The sequence below is a fragment of the Vulpes vulpes genome, chromosome X, assembly GCF_048418805.1.
Source record: "Vulpes vulpes isolate BD-2025 chromosome X, VulVul3, whole genome shotgun sequence".
Taxonomy (NCBI): domain Eukaryota; kingdom Metazoa; phylum Chordata; class Mammalia; order Carnivora; family Canidae; genus Vulpes; species Vulpes vulpes.
Genome location: NC_132796.1, coordinates 7,896,959 through 7,923,610, shown reverse-complemented (window position 1 = coordinate 7,923,610; position 26,652 = coordinate 7,896,959). Strand labels below are relative to the sequence as shown.

At 46.3% G+C, this 26,652-nt stretch overlaps 1 protein-coding gene across 2 annotated transcripts in view; it reads left to right on the top strand.

Annotated features, from left to right (window-relative positions):
* Positions 1-26,652, top strand: part of ARHGAP6 (Rho GTPase activating protein 6) — a 480,227-nt gene that overhangs the window by 213,108 nt on the left and 240,467 nt on the right. The window contains exon 1 of one of the 2 annotated variants that reach the window (XM_026015284.2): positions 20,136-20,568. The exons of the other annotated variant lie outside the window; for it this stretch is intronic. Coding sequence (XP_025871069.1) covers positions 20,524-20,568 — 45 coding nt within the window. The 5' untranslated portion in view covers positions 20,136-20,523. Of the gene's footprint in view, positions 1-20,135; positions 20,569-26,652 lie in introns of those variants that run through there. 2 annotated transcript variants of the gene reach the window in all.

The following is a 26,652-nucleotide window of genomic DNA, read 5'->3' as shown; positions in this document are numbered from 1 at the left end:
AGACCAGGTATTAGATAGATAATAAGCAAGCCCTGGTATGAGGCTAACTTTTGCTAATATTTAAAAATCAAAACCACGCAGATCTTGTAAAGTCGAGGTGAACAAACCATGGCCTGTAGGCTAAATTCAGCCCACTGACTGTTTTAGTAAATAAAACTTTATTGGGACTCAGTCACACCCATTCGTTAACATATGGTCTGTTTTACGCTATCACAACAGAGTTGAGGAGTTGTGGCAGAGACTGTATGGCCTGTAAAGCTAAAAATACTTTCCATGTGGCCCTTTAGAGAAAAATGTTGTCAACCCCATTCTAGACAGAAAACTTAGTGGAAACATGGGCAGAAGACTAAAAACAGACGCTTTGCAAAAGGGACATCCAAAGACCAATACACATATGAAAAGTGCTCTGACTCATTAGTCACCAGGGAAATGTTAATTAAACACACAGTGCATTACCACTACTTGCCCGTCAGAATGGCCATAATTAAGCAAGGGAGAGAAAACTGACCATACCGCATACTGCATTAATATGGGACAACTGGAATCCCATGCATTACTCGTGGCAGAGTGGACTGGTGCAAATAATCTTGGAAGACTGCTGAGTGGTGTGCACTAAAGCAGAACATACGTACTCCCTATAATGGAGAAGCTCTAAGCCCAGGTGTATACCTGATAGAAATGCCTACCTATGCTCACCAAAAGGCATGTGCTAGAATGTTCCTATCAGCACTCTTCTGGTAAAAATGCCTCTCAGTAGTCGAAGTGGGAAACGATCGTGTCTTATTCATACAGTGGAATCCTTCTCGGAAAAGATGATGAGGGGCCACTACTCGCTGCTTCATGCAACAGTGATGAAAGAAGCCAGACCGGAACACAGTGGGAGTGTATGACCAAAAGTTTGGGAACAGGCAGGTGAGACAAAACCTAGGGTGTCAGTGGTCAGGCTAGTGGTGGCTTTTGGGGGGCAAAGATTGGGGAGGCTTTTCTTGTTCTGGATTGTCATCATACAGGGTTGTTCACTTTGGCAAAATGCACTGAGTTGTGTGCTTATGAATTCAGTACTGTTTGGCTTGTGTTTTGTATTTCAATAAGAAGCCCCCCCCACCGCCCACCACCAGAAAAAGAAAAAGAACACGCGTCTCTAATGATGGAGACCTAGCAGTGCTACTCTCAGCCAGTTTTCTATGAAAAATGTGGCCTATTATGCTAAGTGAAATAAGTCAGACAAAGACAAATACCGTGTGATTTCACTTATATGTGGAATCTAAAAAAGAAAACAAGCGAACAACAACAAACCAAAACAGAAACAGACTCATAGATACAGAGAATTACCTGCTGGTGGTGGTAGTAGGGGTGGGGGTGGGGGTGGGCAAAATAGGGGAAAGGGATTAAAAGGGACAAACTTCCAGCTCTAAAATAAATAAGACAAAGGGATACAAAAGAACAGCACAGAGAATATAGTTAATAATACATAACAGCCTTGGATGCTGACAGATGGTAGCTAGATTTATTGGGGGGATCACTTCGTAACGTACACAAATGTTGATGCCCTATGTTGTATACCTGAAACTAAGTAGTACCGTAGGTCTATTACACTTCAATGAGAAGAATGAAATGTGTATGGAATCAACACTTTGGACACCTTAAACTTACACGATTTTGTAGGTCAACAACTTCTCAATAAAGCTGGAAAAAGAAATTAATTTTTTTTTTTTTTTTACAAAAATGTGTCCTATGGTGATGTGTTCCCCATAAGACAACCACACGAGGCTCCCCAACAGGCCTGGCCCTTTGTCTGAGCCTCTGTCTGCGTTCTGGTCTCGGGAACAAATGGAACACATTTCCTCCTTGCAGCTTTCTGCCTCAAACTGCAACCACCCCGACAGCGTGGCCTTCCAGGCGCTCCCAGCTCCGGGGGCCCCGCCGCACCACGAGGATGAGAAGGCTGTGTCTAGCTGCAGTGCATTCACCCATGGAGCAGACCCCATGTCCTTGGGCTTTGGGGCCAAAGGAGAAAGTGAAGCCTGCAAGGCCAGCTGAATGTGGAATTTATGGATCCTAAGAAGGCAATTTGGAAGGAGGGATTTTTTTCATTTATGTTTAGTCTTAGCTTTGTGAGGTTGTAAAGAGGCGCTGGAGACGGAGAGAACTGTTTGTGTGCTAAGTGTTGTCTGCCTCAATTGCGCTCTTATATCTGGGCTGGCTGCCCAGTCTTGTGTGGGAGGCTGCATGAGGTATGTGCATGTCTCCAAGACATCAATTTTCGATTTTAAAAAGGATTAAAGTATTATTTCTCTAGAGCCCATGGAACTGAGGCAGGTTTTAAAGGGGAAGGTCAGGAGAGGGGCGCCTGGGTGGCTCAGTCGGTTGGGCGTCCGACTCTTAATTTTGGCTCAGGTCACAATCTCGGGGTCGTGGGATCGAGCCCTCTGTTGGGCTCTGCACTCAGGACGGAGTCTGCTTGTCCCTCTCCTTCTGCTTCTGCCCCCGCGTGCTCGCTCTCTCAAATAAATAAATAAATAAAAATCTTTAAAAAAATAAAGGAGAAGGTCAGAAGAAATAGCCAGGTCTTTTTAAAGAATCACCAAAAATTTTGGCTGATATGTTGAGTTAAATTTGTTTCTCCCATGGATGCAATGAGGAATTTTAAAAGAAAGAAAAATATAAAATGCTAAAAATGAATAAAAGGGATGTAATAACCCAAGCATTAGTTGATAGCCATGCTTTAAAAAATTTAAACCATTGAATAATAGCCAATAAACGTAGCCATTCAATCCAAAAGTTTTGGCACATATAGAAAATGTACTTCTCATATTTCAGAGTTATCCAAAGTGTTTAATTTAAAAATATCATTTTATGTATCTTATAAGACTTGTGACTATATGTGTGTATAAAAATACATATTACCACATGTGTGTACCTATATAGACACACATACGTGTATATACATACTCATAAATATGTATATATATTTGAATACATATGTGTAGACATTCATGAGATCTTTAAAAATTACCATCCTCTAAAAGAAAGAAAGAACATCTGGCAAGTAATGAGAAGGAACCAGAACCGACTGTGTATAAGAATCTCAGAAGATGTAGAGTATCTTGATGCAGCCGCCCAGGTCTGGTACAGCACCCCAAAGGACAATTTTTTGAGAAAAAAAAAATCCAAATGTCAGTTTAAGAGTAAACCACCGAAAACTGCATGACTGGCATTTTTATGGAAATTAACCACTGGCTGTAGAAGGCAAAGTGACACCTGTCCAGCTGCCTGGGCCCCAGGGCTTGGGGTTTGGGTGACGGCTGCTTCAGGGGGGCTCCCGGTCAGGGAAGAGACTTCCCTGCTCCTTCCGTTTTGTCCTTGGCGGTCCCCGAGTGCAGGTGGGGCCCGGGGGCTGTGGAACCAGGGCGCCGTTGCCAAGCTCGTGGGGTCAGATGTTAAGTGGGCTCCTTGTTTTGGGAGCAGAAGCATTTGGAGAGCTTTGCCTTAGGAGCAGCCAATGATTCGGCCCGTGGTGGCCCCTAGCGTCAGACCGTCGGGGAGCTGGGTCTCCGCGTCTGATGTCAGAGATGAACAGGGGGAAATGTGCAGAGATCGGAGGCACTGTTGGCCAAACTCAGCCTTTTTTGGGGGGCAGGATATTGAGCGGATTCCCCTTGTCTCAGGAGAAACCGGAGCAGAGGGCCCTGCCTACTGAACCCTGCAGAGATGATGTGTCTTTAGGAAACTCCCTGTTCTGTGAGCAGCACTTCCCTCTCGGTCATGCTGAATTCCCTTGTGGGAGGCCCCTGGATAGCTTCACCCTGTAGCCCCAAATGGTGGCCCTGAGATGGGACCTGTAAAGTTCCCGTGGACCTGACTTTTCCGGAGAAGTGGGCTATTCCTTCCTAAAAACCAGAATTATGATGTTAAGAGGTTTTGCTCTTCAGTACGAAGTCACAGTGTCCTCCTGAGAGCTGTCTGCAACATGGAGCAGCAGGGCAGGGGAGGCCTGACCGGGCCCAAGGAAGCCGATCCTGTCTTCCTTGGAGATGAAGCACCAGGTCGCTCCAGGCAGCGGTCACTGCCACTGTAGTTGATCCCTGTTCGGCTTCTTGGTAGACTTGCTGGTGCTATAGTCACCAAACGCTGACTGTCCTCATCTCCTGCACTCACATTTAATGACAGCATTCGGCAAATATTTCTCTGGTGGTTGCTGTATAGTAGGCATGGAACCGGGCTCTAGGAGGGGAAAAGATGGCTAGGACAGCCCCTGTCTTCAAGGAGAACAGTGCTTTAGAAGGAAACAAACAAGATGAGGTCCTAGCGGAAGCCCACAGGGCCTCCTGTTGGCGGGTGACAGGATGGGTCCGCGAGGGCCAGGAAAGCCAGAGAAGCTAGTGGGAGGCATACAGGACCAAGGGCAAATGGAAAGGTGGGGGGAGGGAGGTGATGGATGTGATGCGGGAAGGAGGGTGATCCAGGTGGAAGGGGTTCACCTCTTGAAAGCAGAGGGCTCACGTCTAACGTGCGACCTAGAATTTCAAAGGGCGTCTCCCCTGGCGAGAAGCCAGGAAGGTGGATGGCCACATTTTGGAATGTTCAGAATGTGAAGAGGGTGCTACATGCATTGTGCTAGTTGTAGAAAATGGGTTGGAATTCTGGTGACCTTCCAGAATCTCTTCTAGTGTGAAAATTTTATACACACACGTATTTGTCTTTACAGTGTGGCATGACCTAGGAGTCGCAGCCTGATAAAAAGCTTATGCCATAAAAATAGGTAACAATTTGAGTCTACGCCCTCTGAGCAGCCTAGGGTTTTTAAGACAGGGCAAAATGGTCCAACTCCAAGGGCCAAATATGGACATGGATGTTTTAGGATCTTCTGTTTTTCTGGTCTCAGAACACGGTGGCGTGACATGGCATGGAACAGTGTGTAACTGAATCCAGTGCAGATGGGCATGAACCTGGTTCAGGTTTGGAGGGAGGGATACCAAGGAACAGCATGTGTCCAAGATCAGGATTAAACTCGCCTGATGAGGGCACAGAGAAAACTTTCCTTTTGATGAGACTTAGAAAATCCCAGATGCTGGGAGGAAAATACTCCGACAAATGATGTGAGAGTAGCAAATACAGATGCAGCGGGGGAATGTTTGTTTTTAGTTATGGTTTATATTGTTCTAGAAGAAGTGGGGGTGGGATGCCTTCTACAAACCAAATGAATCCCACATACATTTACCTGAGACTTCTAGAAATAACATAAATGTGTCTCTGAAAGCTCAGATACGTGGAGCAGCAGAATCCAATTTGGAAGTCTGCCTGGCCGAAATGGGCTGGTTTATCTTTGGCAAGTTGTCTGTCTGCTTCAAGGCTGTAAATGAAACAAAGTAATTGAGATGTTAATAGAAACGAATATCAGAAGATATGTTTTTTCTTTGGGCTTCTAAAACTCCGGAAGGGAGAAAATGAAAACCAAAAGTAGACAAAAGAAATCAAACAAAGCAAAGTTCTATTTTAGTTTCCTAAGTCAGAGGCCAGTGAACATTTTCTGTGAAGACCAGGTATGTTAGGCCATTGAAAGTGGCCATAGACAGATATGTATGTGCCAATGAGACCATATTTATGAATGCCGAAATTTGAGATTTTTGTAATTTTCACGTGTCATGAAACCTTATGCTTCTCCTGATTAGTTCCTTTCAACCATTTAGAAATGCAAAAACCATTTTTACTGACTCCTATACCAGATTGGAGGCAAACGTCTCCCCTCATTTGTTCTTTTAGAACAAAGCAAAGCAAACCAAACCAAACCAAACCAAATAATGTTGAAGCGCAACATGCTTTCTCTTCAGGCTTTTGTAAATTCATCGAATGATGATTTTTCTCCTTTGGTATCTTCTTGGATTTTTCTGGAATGCTTTATGCTCCTGCTAGAATGCTTTGGACCCCTGTAACACTTCCTAGCACCAGTCATCATGCATTTATTAAGTGCTCGCCATGAACAGAGATGCTGGGGACAGACGTCAGAGGAAAAGAAAATATTAGCAATAGAAAGTGGTCCAGAAGCTCCTCTATTTATGGAATTTCAACTTGTGCACTTTCATAGATACAAACAAAACCAAACTCTGGAGTAAAGCCCTTTGGCTGTCTCTTCACTGCCAAAAATATGCATTAAGAGTTTCTGGGAGCTCTTTTTGTTTCTGCCCTACCCCCCCCCTTTGTTTTTCAGTCTACTTAATACTATATTTCTATTTGGTATTGAGGAGTTTTATCATTAACCCCATCTTGTATGGTAACCTCAGAGGAAGTGGGAGAAGAAAGTGCTAGTTACAAGTAACAAAAGGGACGGCAAAATAGAAACAGTTTTTCCGAATTGAAATAAGTAAGCAAAATTGTTGCATGTTCTTTGGCGGAAGAATAGTTTTGAGGACAAAGACCTCACCATGTAGCCTGAGAAAGATCTCTACCTGCATAATAGTGAACATCCATGCATATATACATATGCCTGCCTCTGTTTTAACTTCTCTCTCTCTCTCTCTCTCTCTGTCTCTCCCCCCTCGTGTGCGTGCACACACACACAAACACACACGTATAATCCCCACCCCCCGCACAAGATGGTAATCAACAAATGATGTCATAAAATGACTGATGCAACCGGGAAGATTTAACTGAGTTATTAGGAATCAACATCTTAGATATATTTGTGATGATCTAGAACTCAGAGCAAGGACATCTGGTAAGTTAAATAACCCAGTGAGGATGCTTCCGTGGGTCGGCAGCTTTGGGAATCTACCCAAACTTAAAGGCCGTGGCTAGGGGACAGTCAGGGACAATGCCGAAGCTGCTGAGAACTTCCCCGTGGTGCCCGCAGATGGATTTGCCACGTCAGAAGGCTGTCCGCGTATGAAGTGAAATGGGTCGAAGGTGGACAGCAAGGTGGTGACAAAGCATTTCTGAGCAAGGAAGAGGGTCAGCTGGAGCGCCGAGCCTTGGCGGATGGGCTCTGGAGGCCGCAGCCTGTGGCCTGCTCAGGACCTTGGACGGAGGAGCAGAGCCATAAACACCCTTTAGGACTTAACAGGTTTTCAACCGGAAAGTGAAGTAGACACTTGCTATTGGTGCTTTGCCCAGAATATCTCAGATCTGTTATCAGTTTTGTGTGCAGGACCCATCCCCCAGCTTCTGTGCGGTTTGCTTCTAATGACCAACATCTGTGAACTTCTTCAGAGGACTTCCCTTGGGATTCCTGTGCAGTTCCCTATACCCACAACGAGCAGGAAGTGCCTGGGACTTTACATCACCCTGGAGCATCCCATAGCCCACGGCTGGCAGGTGTGAGAATGTTAAAGCCCAGCTCCTTTGGTTTGAGATGGGACAACTGTGAGATGGAATTCCAGAACACCCCCCAGGATCATGCTGAAACTGGGACTTTGCCAGAAATCACACCGTTACTTGGCTTCTCCACATTTCCTTACCCTGTTACACTTACCCCTTACCCATTTCTCCTGGGAACATGCCCTGAATAAATCACTTGCACCTGAATCCTTATCTTAGTGTCTGTTTCTGGAGAACTCTGCCTGAGGCAAGCAGCAACTGTATCATTGAGACGAGTAGTATAGGTCCTTGCCCTCAGTTAGCATTGAAAGAATGGTCGGAAGAATGGACTGAATAAATTAATAGAAGCCGGTCTTTAGCCTTGACCCACTCATGTTGTAATCAGGGAAACAAAAAAGGGATAAAACATCAACTCTGACATTTTAGAGTTGTAGGTCCAATAGTGAAACTTCCCATGTAGTGCGGCCTCTCCAGCTGATGGTCATCCAAGCTCAGGTTATTAAATGTTGGCAGGAAGAAGAAATCACCATGTCCCGGGATAGCTGCCTGCCTTCTCTGGCACCACCAAATTTATTATGAAGACCTCCTTCCTCCCCTCCCTCTCTCCTTTCCTCCTCCTCCTTCTTTTTTTTTTTTTTAAGATTTATTCATTTGAGTGAGAGAGTGCACACATGCACATGAGCTGGGGTAGGGGCAGAGAGAGAGAGAGAGAGAGAGAGAGAGAGAGAGAAGCAGACTCCCCACTGAGCATGGAGCCCAATATGGGGCTCCATCTCACAATCCTGAGATCATGACCTGAGCTGAAATTCAAGAGTCGATGTTTAACCCACTGAGCCACCCAAGTGCCACTTTCTTTCTTCCTAATAGCTTTATGGAGCTCAGATCCACATTTCATACAGTTCAGCCATTTGAAATCAACAATTCAATGGTTTTTAGTATATTCAGAGTTGCACAACCATCTCTACAATCAGTTTTAGACCATTTTCATCACCTTAAAAAGAAACCCTGTACTTTTTAGCTACCACCTCCTCAACTCCCCGTCCTCTCATCTCCCCAGCCCTAGGCAAGCACAGATCTACTTTGGTATTTGTGGATTTGCCTATTCTGGACATTGGTAATGAATGGAATCATATGATAAATGTGGTCTTTTGTGACTGGCTTCTTTCTCTCAGCATGATGTTTTTAAGGTTCATCCATGTTTTATCATATAACAGTATTTCATTCCTTATTATGGCCAAATAATCTTCCGTTGTACAGATAGACCACATTTTGTTTATCCATTAGTCAGTTGATAGACATTTGAGTGGTTTCCATTTTAGGCTATTCTAAGTAACGGTGCTTTGAACGTAAGAGTACAAGTTTTTGTGTCGACAGATATTTTAATTCCTTTTTGTTATATACCTAGGAGTAGAATTGCCAGGTTAAATGTAGAAGCTTTTTTCTTATGTTGAGCCAAAATCCAAGTCTTCATAATTTCCACTCTTGATCCTTGTCCAGCCTTCTGGAGAAAACTGACAAGACTTTCCTTTCTTACACATGATGTCCCTTCAAATCATTCATCATTGTCTCCATGGCCTTCTTCAGCTTTCACAGACTGAGTTTTCTTTGTTCTTTCGATCATTCCACTGTAGAAATGGGACTTACAGAAATGCAAACTGATAGCCTTGAAGTTGTCACATTGTCTGTTATGATGTACAAACCAGCTTTCCTTTGTTCCAAATCTCAGACTTTCCTATCAACCATAGGGAAATAGTGGCTGGCAACTTTATTTTGCTAAGATGGGAGACAAGGAATTATTTCTAGGTGGGAAGGTTTTTCAATAGGCTCTGAAGGGATTTTCCCTTTGGAAAATCTAAAAGGACTAATAATTTGTGTGATTTACACACATTTGTCATTTTTTGACATGTTAATGCAAGAAGAAGGAATTCCATGGTTTTGAAAAATAAAGTTTAATGGAGATCAGTTATCCTAAGAGCTTTGAAAGAAGTCACGTGTAGCATTCCTTTTACCGTTAGTCAGAAAGACAATGGGGAGAAAACTTGATAAAAACCACAGGAAAAATGTTGCAAGTCACTTAACAGGCCCTACCTAGGTGTTGCTGAACTGGGCCAAATGTTATGTTCATTTACTCTTTCATAACTATAAATGGATCTGATTCCGGCTGTTAGTCATGGAGTTAGGAATGTTTTCTACCTTCCTGTAGCATTCAATCCACAGGGCAGGATGGGTTCTGACACTGTCTCACACTAGCTGCATGACCTGGAATAAGTCATTCGGCATCCCTAGGCATTCGTTTCTGCATCTTACTACCATGGCATCAGTGGTTTTCCAGCTGTGTTGTATGTGATAACAGTCAAGGGATCTTGCTAAAAATGTCAATCCTGAGGAGGTGCTCCAAGAGATTCTCATTCACGGTGTGTTTAAGAGGTCCTCACAAAAAAAAAAAAAAAAAAAAAAAAGTCCTCACAATCGGATTTAAAAAAAAAAAAATCCCCCCCTGCCAGTGGTTTTGATGCATGTGGTGCTAAAGACCATACTTTCAGAAACACTGATTAGCCATTTATTTCTGATCCCTTTTTCTTTTGTTCTGTCTTCTGCTGAGAGGGAGAAGAAATCTTATAATCTCTGCAGGTCGTATCTGTCCAAATGTGCTGTGTTTATGAAGAAGGATGGCATTTAAAATTGAAATAATGAAAAAGTCCTAGTCTGATGCTTAGATTCTGATGTATTAGGATTATTTTGACCAGAACAGTTTTATCTATAAATTTTCTCAACTTCAGTCCTACTGGCATCTAGGGCCAAAACATTCTTTGCTGTGTATGTGTGTGTTGGCAGGGCTGGGGTGGGGTGTGTGTGTGTGTGGGGGGTGTATTTTGTTCATTGTGGGATGTTTAGAAGCATCCTTGGCATCTATCCATTAAATACTAGGAGAACTTCATGCCCCCACTCACATTTGTGACAAAAAAAAATATCTCCAGACATTGCCAAATATTCCCTGAGGGACAAAATTGCCCCTAGTTGAGAACCACTTTTATAGAGCATGGTCCCAAAGAAAACAAATCAAGAAACTAAGCTTGGAACAGTGTTTTTTGGTTGGCTCTCATTGTATAGCAAGGCAGGGAAGTCCCTGCTGATCTGTTGGTGTTCAGCCTCTATGTACCAAGCATTTCTTGGAGATCTGGAACCCTCTGGTTCATCCTCCCTATTTGGTGGATTAATGGAATACAGACAGGTTTAGGTGACTTGGCATGTGAGGGGCACTCTGTTTCATTCTCCTTGTTTTATTATACTTCTGGCAACAAATTCTTACTATTTGCCTTATATGTCCTGCTCCCTATGAAAAATGAAAATCATAATCACAAAACAGATTAAGGAGGGGGGTAGACACTATTACATGTGAAATTGCTTTGAAAGCTCCAGGAACCAGAGTAATGCCAGGTGCCATCATTCATAATATTGCTAAAAAACCCTCCGAAATGAGGGGTTTTTGAGGTTGTAACAGTGGCTTCATTGGGTGACTGGTCAAGTGCTCCCAAGGACTCGATAGCTGTTCATTTGGGTCACAGAGATGGCCAGTTCTTACCCTACCTATTAGCCTTTCAATGTGCTGTGTTGCCTGGAGACCAATTTGTGTGTAAGTCCTGTTGCCAAGCCCTACTCTTCTGCTCTGAGGATATTTCTCCTTGTTCTCTTGGGTGAAGCATTACCCACTGCACTGAAAGAAAATTTGTTGTTGGTGTGAGATGCATTACTAAGTGGAAATTATTAAAGGATGAATTTCTTACGTCTAGGGAGGGTTTCTCAACCTTGGCACTCTTGACATTTTTGGCAGGATAGTTCTTTGTTTGGGGAGAGGGTGGCTGTCCTGCACATTGTAGAATGTTTGGCAACATCCCTGGCTTCTACTCACTAGACACAAGTAGCAACCATCGCCCCCCCCCCCCACACACACATTTTGTGACAACCAAAAATGTCTCCAGACATTGCCAAGTGTTCCTCTGGGGCAAAGAAGAATTACTGGCCTAGGAGATATGGATGGGGCACTGGTAAGTGTCTGACCTCTTTTTATAAGAAGGCCCCATAAGAATCTAATAGATGAGCCTGACTTATCAAAAAGAGTCTCTACTTTGAAACGTACTGGAGTGGCCTGCAAAGAGACATGGACCCAACTTTCATTTACATCTCAACTCCACCATGTACCAGATGTGCAAAGCAAGTTAATCACCCTCATGAATGAAATGGGGCTAATCATACTTTTCCTCACACTATTATTGTGAGGATACAGATTTGCTATTCGAAAAGCATCTAGTTGAACAAAGGACCAGTGACGTACATGTTCAATAATTAGTGGAATTGTTATTGCTTCAAATAATAATTCCAGCACCTGCAGCATTGGGGTTGCCATGAGTGTTCCGCAGGCTTTCCATGCTTGCGGCACCGTGCGGAGGAAAGGAAGTTATAATTGGTTGTGCAAAGGCAAGAGGCTAACATTAGATTATGGATATAATGAAAAGCAGTTTCCTGATTCTCACACTGTTTTGGGGGGAAGTCATAACTAGAGGGATTGTAGCCTCCTCTTTTGCCTATTGACCCTTGAATAAAAAAAAATTATTTTAGAAACATCTCTCTGTGGATATTTTTGAAGGGCACTTTCCCTGGCTCCCTGACATCGAGTAGCAGCAGTTCTCCAGTGAAAATATCAAAATGGCAGGCAAAGGACAAACCAGTGATGCCAAGCTGAACCTATTTTAATGGTCAGTTTATTCTCACCTTCACTTCCTTGTCTTTGCCTGCTACATTCACAAATCATCACGTTGTCAGTTCTGGCTGATGTACAGCTTCTTGATATTCTTTGTAGCAAAAATCAAGGCTGAAGGCAATAGTCCTAGGAGATGCCGGGGCATTCTTCTCTTTTTTTCTCTGTCCTGTGTCACCACAGCTCCAGGCACCATTCTTAGCACCCCCAGGAATTCCTCATTCATGGGTCTTCGGGGTAGATGTGTCTTCAGGCTGGGAACTATCTCTCCGAGTCCACCTGGAGAAAGGAATGGGACCCTTTATTCTTCCCTGGAACCCTCTCATCTCCACATCCCTGTTAGAGTTAAGAAGGGGAGAAATTATGGCTATGGAACAAACTGGTAATTCCATAAATGGCACTTACTTTTATAGTTGGGTCACTGAGATATTGTGTCCCCCCCACCCCAGTATGCTGAACTTCTGCAAATAAAATGTCTTCCCCCAAAGGCATGACTGATGTATCCATTATTTTTACCTGTGCATATGGATGGAGTCAGCAATTGTGACCCTATACCAGGACCCTAGTGGGGCTGGTAAGTTCTTCACTTACAGGAGACATGTGATTTGGGACAAAGAGGATCTTAAGCTTCTTCCCCATCTCTCCTTCCTGATCCTAGAGTTTGATTTCCTGAATTTTGTCTTTGTAGCCCCATGAGAAAACCTAGAAGAGAGACAACTCTAAACTATGTTCAGTCTTTATATAAACTATGTTTGGTCTATTTATACTGTAGTGTAAATAAAGATTCTAATTGGTACAATCAGTTCAGAAAAGCATTGGGCATTGTCCAGTAAAGTTAGAGACATGCATACCTAGGACCTAGCAATTCTGTTTCTAGCTCTGCACCCTACAAAAATGCATGCACTTGTGTATGAGGAGATGTGTGTAGTGATGTTCAAGCAGTATGGTTTTCAGTAGTCCAAAACTGGAAAGGACACAAATGTCCATCACAATTGAAAAGATAAACAGAGGTAAACACATACAATGAAATACTGGATAGCAATGGGAATGAACAAGCTATGGCCACATACAACATAGAAGAACCTTAAAAGCATAATGTTGAGTAAAGGGAGCCACATGTAATAAAACATACTTGTGAATCATTTACATAAAGAAAAGAGGCAACACTGAGATCTAATATTTATGGATGCTTAACTTCCTACAAAGCAGGGATGGTCTTGCCCCTACCCCAGAGGGTGTTTGTTAATGTCTGGAGACATTTTTGGTTGTCACAACTGGGGGAAGGAGATAATGCTGGCATCTAGTGGGTAGATGCTGGGGATGTGCTAAATAGCCTACAGTCCGTAGGACAGCCTCCACAGTAAAGAATTGTCAGTATGATACCAAAACTCCAAGAGACAAAAGCAAGAGTAAACAGGTGGGGTGACATCATTCTGCACAGCAAAGGAAGCAATCAACAAAATGAAAAGGCAGAAGGAATGGGAGAAAATATCTGCAAACCATGTATCTGATGAAGGGCTATTATCGAAATAATAGCAAAGAACAACAACAACAACAACAACAACAAAACAGAAACAAAAAAATCAAACAAACCCAAGTAATCCAATTTAAACAAAGGACCTGAATAGACATTTTTCCAAAGAAGACATCCAGATGACCAGCAGACACATGAAAAGTTGGTCACCATCACTTGTCATCAGGGAAATGCAAATCAAAACCACAATGAGATATCACCTCACCTGTCAGGGTGGCTTTTATCAAAAAGACACACGATACCAAGTGTTGGCGAGGATGTGGAGAAAAGGGAACCCTAGGGCACTGTTGGTGGGGACGTAAATTGGTGTAGCTACTGTGGAAAATCGTATGGGGGTTCTTTAACAAATTAAAAATTAAAAACAGAACTACTGTGTGATTTGCACACAGAGCAATGCAGCTTCTGGGTGTACATGCGAAAAGATTGGAGTTAGGATCTCAAAAAGATATCGGCCCTACCACATCCATTGCAGCATTATTTACAATAGCCAAGATATGAAAACAACCTAAGTATCTATCTGCAGTTAAATGGATAAATAAAATATGACACCCCTCCCTCTGTTCTCTCCTCCCCCCTCCCCGTGTGTGTGTGTGTGTGTGTGTGTGTGTGTGTACATACACATATTTTGGCCACAGCAAAAGGAGGTCCTACCATTGACAAAAACCTGGATGGACCTTAAGTGCATTATATTAAGTGAAATAAGTCACAGAGAGACAAGTACTGATGATCTCACTTATATGTGGAATCTGAAAAAAGAGAAAGAAGTTCATAGAAACACAGTAGAATGGTGGTTGCCTGGGGTGGGGGAAATGAGGAGATGATGGTCAAATGGTACAGACTTCCAGTTATAAGATGAGTAAGTTCTGGGGAATCTAGTGTATGGTGCAGTGACTGTAATTACCAGTACTGTATTGTATACTTAAAGTGTTTAGGGGCACCCAGGTGGCTCAGCGGTTGAGCAAAGCCTTCGGTTCAGGTCATGATCCCGGGGTCCTGGGATCGAGTCCCACATCCGGCTCCCAGCGAGGAGCCTGCTTCTCCCTCTGCCTATGTCTCTGCCTCTCTCTGTATCTCTCATGAATAAATAAATAAATAAAAAAATCTTAAAAAAAAGAAAAAATTTAAAAGAATAGATCGTCAGTGTTCTCACCACACACACAAAATATGGTAGCTATGTGAGCTGACGGAAGTATGAACTCATCTTATTGCAGTAATTATTTCACAGTATATACAGGTATCAGATTATCAAGTCATATACTTTAAACAATGTTATATGTTAGTTATATCTCAACAAAACTGGTGGGGGAGCGGAAAATTATTGGTTTGCCAATGTCAACAGTGCTAGGGTTGAGAAACCTTGCTGTAAGAGGGAAGCAATGGGGTACAGTCCATAAAACACAGGGTAGTGCCTGCCCCTGGGATTGGGAGAGGGTGTTACAATGTAGCCAGGGACATGGGGCTCTCTGAGACACCAGCAATATTCTTTTTTTTTTAGAATTTATTATTTTTATTTTTTTATGTAAATTTTATTTTATTTTATTTTTTAATTAATTTTTATTGGTGTTCAATTTACCAACATACAGAAAAACACCCAGTGCTCATCCCATCAAGTGTCCACCTCAGTGCCCGTCACCCATTCCCCTCCAACACCCGCCCTCCTCCCCTTCCACCACCCCTAGTTCGTTTCCCCGAGTTAGGAGTCTCCCTTTATGTTCTGTCTCCCTTCCTGATATTTCCCAACATTTCTTTTCCCTTCCTTTATATTCCCTTTCACTATTATTCATATTCCCCAAATGAATGAGAACATACACTGTTTGTCCTTCTCCGATTGACTTATTTCACTCAGCATAATACCCTCCAGTTCCATCCACGTTGAAGCAAATGGTGGGTATTTGTCGTTTCTAATTGCTGAGTAATATTCCATTGTATACATAGACCACACCAGCAATATTCTATTTGTTGACCTCAGTGATGGTTATGATGGGCGTATGTTTTGCAATAATTCATTAAGCTGCACATTATATGTTGTCAATTTTTTTAATTTCAAAATTTGAAAAATACTCTAGCAGGTGGGTTGACAAGATAGTAGGATGGAAGAGTGTAGGCACTGGGTTTTAAGGAAGGGGTCCCCACCCAAAAGGGTCTCAGAGCTACTCTGTAGCCAGGCTGGGCCTCCAAGCAGGGGCTTATCCTCCTCTCCCAAATATTTTTTTTTAAAGATTTTATTTATTTATTCATGAGAGACACAGACAGAGAGAGAGAGAGAGAGGGGCAGAGACACAGGCAGAGGGAGAAGAAGCCTTCCTGCAGGGAGCCCGATGTGGGACTCGATCCCGGGACCCCAGGATCATGACCTGAGCCAAAGGCAGATGCTCAACCACTGAGCCACCCACGCACCCCTCCTAAATAGGATTTAGTGCTCAGATGGGCCCTCGGCTCCTTCTCAACCTTGAAGTTGAGTTTGCTGCCATGGCTTTAGATCTAGTTTTCCTGAGAAAGTAATCACCCTCGGGCTGGCATGAAGTGTGGAAAATGTCAACTCAGCTTATAGGCAGGCAGAGTGAATGCAAACAAGGATTTTAATTTCAGTGCTCTGGTGGCAAGGGCCAGCCTGCAGTCCTGAAAATGCTGTACCGTTTGGGGGCAGGAAGACGAGGAAATTCCACTGTGACAGTGACACTTTTTTTTTTTTTCTTAAAAGTGAGACTAGTGGAGGAACTCCTAGAGTTCTCTCTGGGGGAAATGATAAACATCAGAGAAATTTATTGTTTTTTTGAAAAGCTGACTAACTAAAAGAGAACATTAGCCACGCAGGTTCTTAACCTAGCGAGTAAATGGGATGAACTTCAGCCTTCTCTGGGACAAGTTTCACGTGCCCTGTGTCATCTCCCGCAGTCACCCAACAGACAAAACCTGGATTTCAAAACCACCTGCCGTGTTGACACATAGTTTAAATGACCCAGGACAGTACCTGCAAATTGTGTGCGACTTAAATATATTTACTGGATGAGCAACGGAGTGAATGATTAAACTTTCAGAGTTCTAGGTCTCTTCTTGAGTCTTGAATGAGCAGACTGAGAATTGAAAAGGTGTAGGGGGCACCTGGGTGGCTCGGTGGTTGAGTGTCTGCCTTTGGCTCAGGCCATGATCCTGGGGTTCCGGGCTCCCCACAGGGAGCCTGCTTCTCCCTCTGCCTATGTCTCTGCCTCTCTCTGTGTGTCTCTCATGAATAAATAATTAAAATCTTAAGAAAAGGTGTAAGACTCACTCTGAGGTGAGCCTAAGAGTCCTGCAGCACGAATTGTTGGTTTCTTTTCTTAAATGCTTTGCTGATCTCCCCAGACCTTGCAAACACAGAAAAACAGCCCTATTGCACTTAAGAATTTAACTCTAGGGATCCCTGGGTGGCGCAGCGGTTTGGCGCCTGCCTTTGGCCCAGGGTGCGATCCTGGAGACCCGGGATCGAATCCCACGTCGGGCTCCCGGTGCATGGAGCCTGCTTCTCCCTCTGCCTGTGTCTCTGCCTCTCTCTGTCTCTCTCTGTGTATGTGACTATCATAAATAAATAAAATTAAAAAAAAAAAGAATTTAACTCTGACTTAGCAATGACAATTGAGCAAGAAATATGTTAGCAGCCAGGAGTCCTTCCTAGGATGTAAGCACACAGTCAGGAATGGTGGATTATTTCTGGCTCAGGATGATGCTGTTTAGTGACGATACATTTTTCAAAGGTGGCACACAAACAAAATGTGAGGTGAGCCAATGTAACTTGGAGGCAGCTTACTCAGGGGTCACGATCAAAGCACTGTGGCCAAGGTGTGTTAAATCCAGGGACCCATCTTGTGTTGTTTGTATTAATAATGAAACAGTTTCTGCAGGGAAAGGGATTTTTAGCTTCGGAGGTTTAAAGGCAGGTATGATAGAGAAAGAAATCCTAAAGCTGGGGTGTGCATCCTTCTAAACCGACCGCAGTGGGGCAAAGGTCCCTAAGTTGGTCCTGGCTGCACTCTCTGAACGGTGCTGTATGGTGGAGCTTATGCTAGTTCTTTGCCTCATCCTATGCATGTTTGCCGTCATAGCTCTAAAGGCTGCTTTAAGCAGCAGAGCAGAGTGAAAGCGAAGGGGCGACTTGAGCATGTCATTTTTCCAGCTCCGTCTGGGTGTGTGAGGGAGCGGGGGGGGGGGGGGCCCCAAGGTGAGTGGGCATGCTCTATTCTCCCACGTGGCGGGGGAAGGACACCCGGCAGGCTGGGCTGCGGGAGGCTAGGGCAAGCGGTGACGTCGACTTTCTCTTAAGATAGGCGCACTCTGGTCATAAGTTCCTGCTTGGGGCAGGGGACTGATTCTAAACTTATTTTGGGGCAGCCAGGGTGGCCCAGTGGTTTAGTGCCGCCTTCAGCCCAGGGTGTGATCCTGGAGACCTGGGATCGAGTCCCAGGTTGGGCTCCCTGCATGGAGCCTGCTTCTCCCTCTGCCTGTGTCTCTGCCTCTCTCTCTCTCTCTCTCTCTGTCTCTCATGAATAAACAAAATAAAATCTTTAAAAAAATAAACTTACTTTGATGCTATTGCCGTATAAAATACACAGTGAAAGGAGTCAATTACGCCGACCTGAACTGTACTGCTCAGTGAATTTTTACATATGGGTGTACTCGGGTAGCGGTCATACAGATCAAGATACAGACTATTTCCAGCACCCCAGAAGGTTCCCTTGTATCCCCTGCCCAGTCAATACTAACTCCCTATCTTGGTAATAGATATTTATTTGTTTATATTTATTTACTTGTTTATTTATCCCTGTTCTGGCTTCTGTCGCCATAGGTCAGTCCCATTGGCCTCTTTCAGGTCAACATTTAAGTTTCAAGTCTGGAATAAATAGAATCATACATTGTCTCCTGTTTTGTGGATGATTTCTTTCTCTCACCATTTGGGAGAATAATCCGTGTCATTGTGTGCATCAGTATTATTTTCCTTTCGTTGCTGAGTAATATCTCACTGTATGGACAGAGCTCGGTTGGCTCATCACAGAGCAGCTGAGGGACATTTGGATTGTTTCCATTTTGGTGATTCTACCTAAGGATTATAAATATTCTTGTGCATGAGGAGGCCATTCGTACCCATTTCTCTATATATCTAGGAGTAGAATTCCTGGAGCAGAGGGCAGGTATATAATCAGCTTTAGCAGATGCAATCTTAGAGTTTTCCAGAAAGATGACCGGTCATGGGAATACCTAGTAGTAGATTTCTCAGGATATCTGTGCCCCTGGCTTCACATTCCCAGTTTTTTTTTTATTACAATTTCTATATTTACAATTATGATGCCATTGCTTTTAAAATATTACATGCGTGGAAGGGGAGGAGGGCGGGGGGTGGGGGTGAGTGGGTGACGGGCACTGAGGGGGACACTTGACAGGATGAGCACTGGGTGTTTTTCTGTATGTTGGTAAATTGAACACCAATAAAAGTTAATTAAAAAAAATATTACATGCTAATATTGTATTGGTTGGGTGGTTCAACTAAATTGTGAGGGCTCAAACACGGGGGACACCCCTCCTCCCTACCCTGTACACCTATACAGAGCAGGGGAAGAGCCATTCAGCAAGTCGAGTACCGTGGGGACCCTGAAGAATTGAGACAAGCCACCCACAGACCCACCTTCCACTGGAAAGCTTCCCTTCTTGGACTTGGATTGATGGATTTCAGTGGGTCTGGAGCCTCCACTCTGGCCCGAGACCCTGCCTTTGTCTGGACTTAGCCTGTGGGAAGCTGCACATAAATCACAGAAGGCCAGGCCCAGGGAGGGACCTGAGCTCTCTTATCCAGGGTGTTTTAAAGCGCAGGCTTTCACAAGGGGCTGCAGCAGAGCGGAGGCCAGTTTTTCGTGGTGGTGTGACCCTCCCGTGTGTGCTAAACATTACTTGGTTCGTCTGGCAGCATTAGCCAAGAGTGTGAGTCTTTTGTCTTCCAAATTCTTGCTGTGTCCTTTTCCGGTTTGCACCTAAGAGCTAAGACGTAGAAAGCGGTGCTTTGAGCCCCGTCCCCACCCCGCAACTCAGATCCAGCCTGGCACCAACACCAGTCCTTGCGTTCCAGCAGATTCTTCGGGACTCCCGCTTCTAGCGGGCTTCCCCGGACAGGCCCAGGTCCCGCAAGCCGCCCGGGACTCAGTTTACCCAAAGTGGCGCGCTCAGGCCAGCATCGGGCCGGCCTTCTTCCCGTCCGCAGCTCCCCGAGGCTGCATCGCTTGGCCCCTGTCCTAGGGTCCCCGCCTCGGAGCCTCTCCCAAAGGAGGGCTTTCGGGCCACTGAGACTCCGCCCTCGCCAGAGCGGTTCCGAATCGCCTTCCCGCGGCAGGCAGGCCCACACCCCTTTCAAAGTTAGCGAAAGTCGCTCTTTCTTGCAGAGCCGAGCTCGCCCTCTCGCTGGCGTGGAGCGCTTAGCCGCCCCGGCGCTGGCAGCCCGGGCGCCACGGCCTGGCAGGGGCGGAGTGGCGGGGGGAGCCGGGCGCCCTGACACCTGTCGTGGGCGCGCTTGGGCGCTGCAGCCCCCAACAGCTGGCGGCGGCGGCCGCGACAGGAGCCCGCCAGGAGCGGAAGGAATTAAGCGCCCGCCCATCCCATCTGACTCGGCCGCTCCCCTCCCCTCCTCCCCCTCCTCCCCCCTCTCCTCCTCCTCCTCCTCCTCCTCCTCCTCCTCCTCCTCCTCCTCCTTCCCTTCGCCGCTGCCGCCACCTCCTCCCGGTCCCTGTCGGCTTCTCGGCGGGACGCGGGTGCCTGCGGGCTTCGCACCGCGCCCGGGGCGCAGGGAACGGGGCTCGCGTCCGGGGGCTGCCCCGGGATGGCGGTGAAATAGGGGGACCACGGAGAGCTGCCGCGACCCCAGGCTGCGCTCGGGAGCCCGTCACTCCTTCTCGGTGGCGACATGGGGGACCCGGTGTACCGCGAGAAACCGCAGCTGCACTACGCGGTGAGTGTCCCGGCGCTCGCAGAGGCGACAGGGGGCGCCACTTGGCCGGCCCGGGAGGGGACGGCGCGGGGTCGATGGGATCCGAGCCTCCCTAGAGGTCCTCGGTCGGGGTCAGGGGGTGGACGGTGTCGCGTGCGTCACCCCCGAGGGTCACCTGCTTAGAAACTCGGCTGCACCTTAGAACGGGAGCCCCCGCCCCCCGCAGCCCGCGTTCCTTTGCCCCGCGCTGCGGACACTGCGTTAGGGGCCAGAAGCCGGGCCCTGCTGCCGCCTCGCCGGCGGGGCTGAGAATGAGGCTCCTGGGACCCAGGTTCGCCCATTCAGCCTTCGGTCACATATGCTGCAAGAACGAGAATAGAACTGGACGGGAGGCAGGACCGCTCCGTGATCTGAGCGTGTGGCTAGTGCACTCTGGGGAGAAAATGCTGCAGGGTACCTTGGGGTGCAGCTGGTCTGCTTCTGGAAAAGAGGGTGTGCATTTCCCCTGGAGTTTGTAGCAGGACAGAATGTTGCACATTATCCGATTAACATGACAGGATGCCCAGGGTCTCCTGCCAGTATCTTCGCTCCTCCCTATTAACTCAAATAGCCCACAAATATTCACCGGGGACCTACTATGTGCCCGGCACTGTGCTCTGTCCCGGGCCCGCAGGACCACAACAGACTCAAAGCTCATGGGCTTTTCCTCTTTTAAAGAAGGAGTCAAGATTTCAAGGTTAATGACCGACTGACCAAATCCAGCTTCTAGACCGAGTTTATTTTTGAGAGAGAGAAAAGAAAGATGTTTCCCAGGACTCAGTACTACTCCTCAAGGTCCGGGATGCCGCCTGCGGGCATCGGGCAGGCAGCAGTGTTAGCTCACTGCAGTCTTCGGACACTTCTTTTCCGATTGTAAGGTGTGGTATTTTGACATGGGCCATTGCAGTTGTCCTGCCATCTGCTACTTTACTCAGTTCTCCTTGACATGAGTTTCACTGCTGAGATTGTACATGCTGCTTTAAAATCGGAAAGAATCAGGCAGAAAGTTAGGGATCATCCATATTTATACTTAAGCTGATAATTATCTGTCTGGAATTCCCATCTTCCAGAATGCACCAGCTTCTGTTACAAAATATATTTTTAAAGAAAGGAGTGCAGGTGGGCAGGAGTGGTAGGTACAGAGGTCCTGGTTCCTGTTGCCAGGTGGGTCCTGAATTAGCCGGAGGTAGGGGGCATTCGGCTAACCTGGAAGCTCTGCCCTTTCACTTTGTTGGGCTGGGGGAGAAAAGAGGGTCTGAATTACAAAAATCATTAAGGTCCCTACCAGGTGAACATTCTAGGAACCTTATGACGGCTTTCTCTAGTTTTGCCAGTGACTTGTCTTGAAATGCCAAGTGAGACACTAATAAGTTACTAATGCTCGTTCAGTTCTTTTGGAGACACGAGCAGCTCCGTGATTTTCCTTTTAAAGTGGTATTAAGGGTAACCCATTTTGGGCAGAGGTTTCTTTGCACTGAAGGATCTAGAGTCTGTGCTCGTTATGCGTAGTCGACATCTTACCCCACCACCTTTTCCAGATTTTGAACTGTGTGCTGATGCCCTTTGATTTGCAATCGGAGGTCTCTATGCCATTTACAAGGTAAAGGAGGAAAGGTGAGAACTGGTTCCTTAAATTAAAAAAAAAATCTATTCATTCTATCAATGATTGTTGCCTCGGTCATGCAAATGCATCCCAGAACAATTTGAAAATTGTTATCAATCAGCTGTTTCTCTCTGCTAAAAGTATAAACTTAGAGTCAAGCTAATGCTAACGTCTCCTCTTGTGCTCGGAAGATCTGCTGATGAACTACCCTTTTATTCTAGCACAGAGCACCACATGCATATTTTCTGATTTAAGACTATAAAAAAAGAAGATTCCAGAGGGAATTTGTTGGCTTTTGGGTTGGAAGAAGTCACCCGGGCCCTCTGAAGTTTCTCATGCATACTTTAGGGTGATAAAGCAGCAGCATTCAGCAGCTCTGTATCAGTCACAAGTCAAAAGAATGTTCTTTATTAAGTGTGACCCATTGCTTTTCGTATTAACATAACCCTCTCTGGCTTAATATCTCTTCTCACGCTGCTCTCTTCGTTTCTCCCCCCACACTGGTTTAGGTAATTCCGAAAGCTTGTTTGCCTCGTAGCACAAATATTCCACTTCCTTTGCTCCACGTGGTTCTGCCCCACTGTGTATTGTCCTGGGGTCTTGGGGCCTTTTTTGGCCTGCGTCTTCCTGGAAAAGAATTATCCTGCACGTGTTCTTGGCACTTTTTGCCTGCTCTGAGATAGAACCCAGGGAACAAGTATTTAATGTTCTTCCTTCAGTGCTGTTTCATTTGTCCAAGGAGAGACTGCCCATAAGAAGTCAGTGGTGCTCATTTTATTCATTCGTCAAACATTTGTTGAGTGCCTATCGTGTGCCAGCCAGTTGGTCAGACTTCCGAAGGGATGATTGAAGAGGGAAAATGTTAAAAGTTGCCACAAACTCTTCACTCATCTTTTTAAATGGCTATAATGGTCACAACAAGGAGAGAAACACAAGCACTTAAGTAGACAAGAGCATCCTGCATTTGTATAACGTTACACTTTTCCAAAGTATAGCACGACTGTCTTCTTGTTTTATCATCACAACAAATGTGTGTGTTAACAGCTCGCGTTCTCCTTCCGAAACCTTTCCTCCCACGGTTTTCCCACATTGGGTTTATGGGGACTCCAGCCTTCCAGCTGGGTGTCGTCCTTGACACCTTTCGGTGACTTGGTCAGATTTGCATTTGGAAACATCTGCGTGGAGCCCAGGATGGGGTTGAGGGTGAGCAGGAGCCAGAGCGCATCCTGGTATTTGGGCCAGGGAGAGAGGAGGGAAGAATGACCTACATAGCATGGCAGCTGGGCTGGAGGTGGAGAGCAGTTAGCATATTTGAGAGATACTTAGGACATGGAAAGCCAGCCAGTCTTCATTTGGATGGGCTACAGAGATGCTAGCGTGTGGCAGTCAAGGATGATTGCGGGAATCAGTGATTTCCTGGCAGCACTTCTGGAGAAACTGCAGGTAGTAATAAGTCCCTCATTATTACTGCCTTCTACAAGTTGCAGAGCATTTGGACACGGTCTGTGTCCAATCCAGCTAGTGGGTTAGACAGGTTTTCTATTTTGTGGCTGAGGAAATCCCAGCCTCAAGTGGTGGCGTTCAGGGTGGCACAGGTGTAGCTGGGGACAGAATGGAGTGCTCTCTGCAAGCGCTCTGATTTCACAGAGCTCTTCTGACTCATTTAGACAATTGAGATAGATGAGCCGAGTTGGCCTCCCCCCTCCCTGCTCTGTCACCATAATACACCGACAATGCAATGTTGTACCTGCAGTGACTTGGTGTGACCATCCATATTGTTGAATCGCGTGGCCAGATGACTCTCTAATTGGACAGGAATGGACAACCCCCAATCTTAAGATATCTCTTGAGTTCCCTGTCACGTCTTTACGTCTTTCCCAGGGTTTGTTAGCTTCAGCAAAACGAACCTTTGGGGCAGGGTCATTTTTTTGTGGTGGGGGCTGCCTACTGTCGGATGTTTAGCAGCATCCCTGGGCTCCTGTCCCCCAGCTGTGACAACCAAACACGTCTCCAGACACTGCCATGTGCCCCGTGGGGGACAGAATCGCTCCCACTTGAGACCCGCTGGTGTGTGTGATTTTCACGCATGTTTTAAAGGAGAGGTGTTAATTACTGTGTGATAATAAGATCCGAGAAGAGGAAACGTGGTAAATGTCACGGTGCCCCAGTGATCGCGGCTCTAACAGCGTCCTCCTGCTCTTGGCGATCCCACACGGTTAGGCTGCTGGGCCTGGGTTAAAGGTCACACTCATCTGCCTTCCCCAACAGTCCCCGTATGCTCTAGTCCATTAACCACAAACAAAATATTACAAACCTTGATCGTTTGCCAAGACCGTGTAACGTATGTCTCATTTCATGACAACTCATGCAATTAAGTGTGGTGACTCCTTCAGGAGGATTACTGTGCTAAGCCCTCGTTAAAGAACGAATGATCAGAGGCACTTTCGAGAAGCTCGTGAGTACTACCAGCCGAAGCAGCTCCCTGGGCACGTCTTTTCATCCCCCTTCTATGAAAGGGAAGCTGGAAGGAAGTTTCCTGATGCCTCTGGCTAAGATGAAGCTGTGTGTGGGGTGATGTGTGTTCTTCTTCGCTGAGGTGTGACAAAGAGCAGGGGATTAGGCTCTGAGTCGCCACGGATCCCTGCGGAGTCCAGCTGTCAGGGTGCAGCCGTTCCCGTCGCCCGGAGCGAGCTTCTCCTGAGCTCCTCCGAAGCCGACCTCGCTTCCTCTTTGGTGGGGTCGCCCCACCGTCTGTGCTCTTGACCGCAGCCTCAGCGTGCAGTGCTGGCTATTCCCTGGCTCTGGGCGACCCCTCCTTAAGGAGGCCCCGCTAAGCTGCCCACCCCGAGAGGGAGCCCCTCTTTCCCGCAAACGGTGAAGGGCATAATGTGAAAGTTGCCGAACGTGCTCTGTATGAACATTTGACTTCCCAAGACTCTGAAGCTGTTCACCCAGTCGTTCACCCAGCCGTTCAGTGGTGCTGACGATAGGACGTTCTTTGGTAATTCTGAAGACACCCTGAACTGGGCACCGTTGCAGGGCCGAGCTGATAGAAATCAGTTATCATCTATCAGTGCTGCCGGTGTAGACATCTTAGGAAATTGAGCAGGACTTGTGCTGACCTGCTGCACGGCCCGGAATTCACTTTTGTAGCTCTCTGCTTGTCGTCTGTCTCCACGAAAGCTAACATTTTACTCATTCCAAGTAAATGGGAGATGATCTTATCCGCTAATGAACAGCTCTGCTAATTGTGGATGCCTTTTCACCCCCACCCCACAACATGCTCCTTTTCTGTTGCTCTGAGAGCTTTTCCTTTACATGGTCCCTTTGGTGTGCAACTCCCATCATCTTAGGGAGCCACGTCCCCCACCCTCGAAGACACTCCTTAAGCACCACCATTAATGGAGAAATAATCAGGCTCCTGTTGTGCGTTGCACTGGGTATCTGCCGATTGCAGGAAAACAAATACTGTTCTTTGCCTCGTCCTTTCTAGTGATGAACTAGTATTGTTTACTTTTCCTATTCCCCGCCCTGTGATAACCCTGGACCAAATGCACTTGAGTGTCAACTTGGCTGCGATGTTATTGTCCACTCACACGCAGTCCTTGCTGGCTTTCTGATTTCTCGCTTGCCGCTTGCCCGTGGCACTCTCAGCTGTTCCCATCCTAGTAGGTGGCCGGCCGCTCGGGGAGCTGCCTGCACCAGAGCACCTCGGGGGACAGCCCTGCCAGGTCCGTTTCACAGTGCTCTCCAAACCCATCCTCTCCTTTGCATCTCTGCTGCTGTCACCTAAATGCAAGTACCCGCTGTCCACACTAAGATGACCTGGTAACCCTATATTTCAGTCGTGGCACCTGTGAGATCTTTTAAAAAGACAATGAAGTTGTGACATGTCACTGCTTAAAGCTCTCCAGCTGGCTTCCACGAGTTATGCTTAGACCGATCTCCTCGTCCATGACGGTGGCCTTCCAAGTCGGCCTGCATGCCCCCCACCCCTTGCTTCCTAACAGCCTCCCTCACCTTACCACCACCCAGCCACATGAATGTCCCTTCCGTTCCTCAAATGCCACTGGCTCTTTCCCACCTGAGGCCTTTGTACCTGTCCCTCTGCCTGAGATGTTCTTTGTGTGATAAGCTTTTACCATGTCCTCCAAACAGCGGGAGAAAATGTCCCCTTCCCTGAATGCCCTTTCTAAAGTGCTTCTGATTATGGTCTGTCAGCAGTGATTATATCACACTGGCTGCTGCTTCGTGTTTGCCTCGCTCCTTGGTCTTCTATCCCACATGCCGCGTTTGTCTGTCTCTCCCTACTGATGGGGAAGCGCGTTCAGGGCGGTGACCCAGTCATTCTTTTCCCACGGTGGCCCCACTGCCTTGAGTGAGCCCGGCCCAGGGTAGGCACCTGGTACCCATCGAGGAGGAGATGCCCTTTGTGATCTTGGGCCTTAGTTCTTAACCATTAC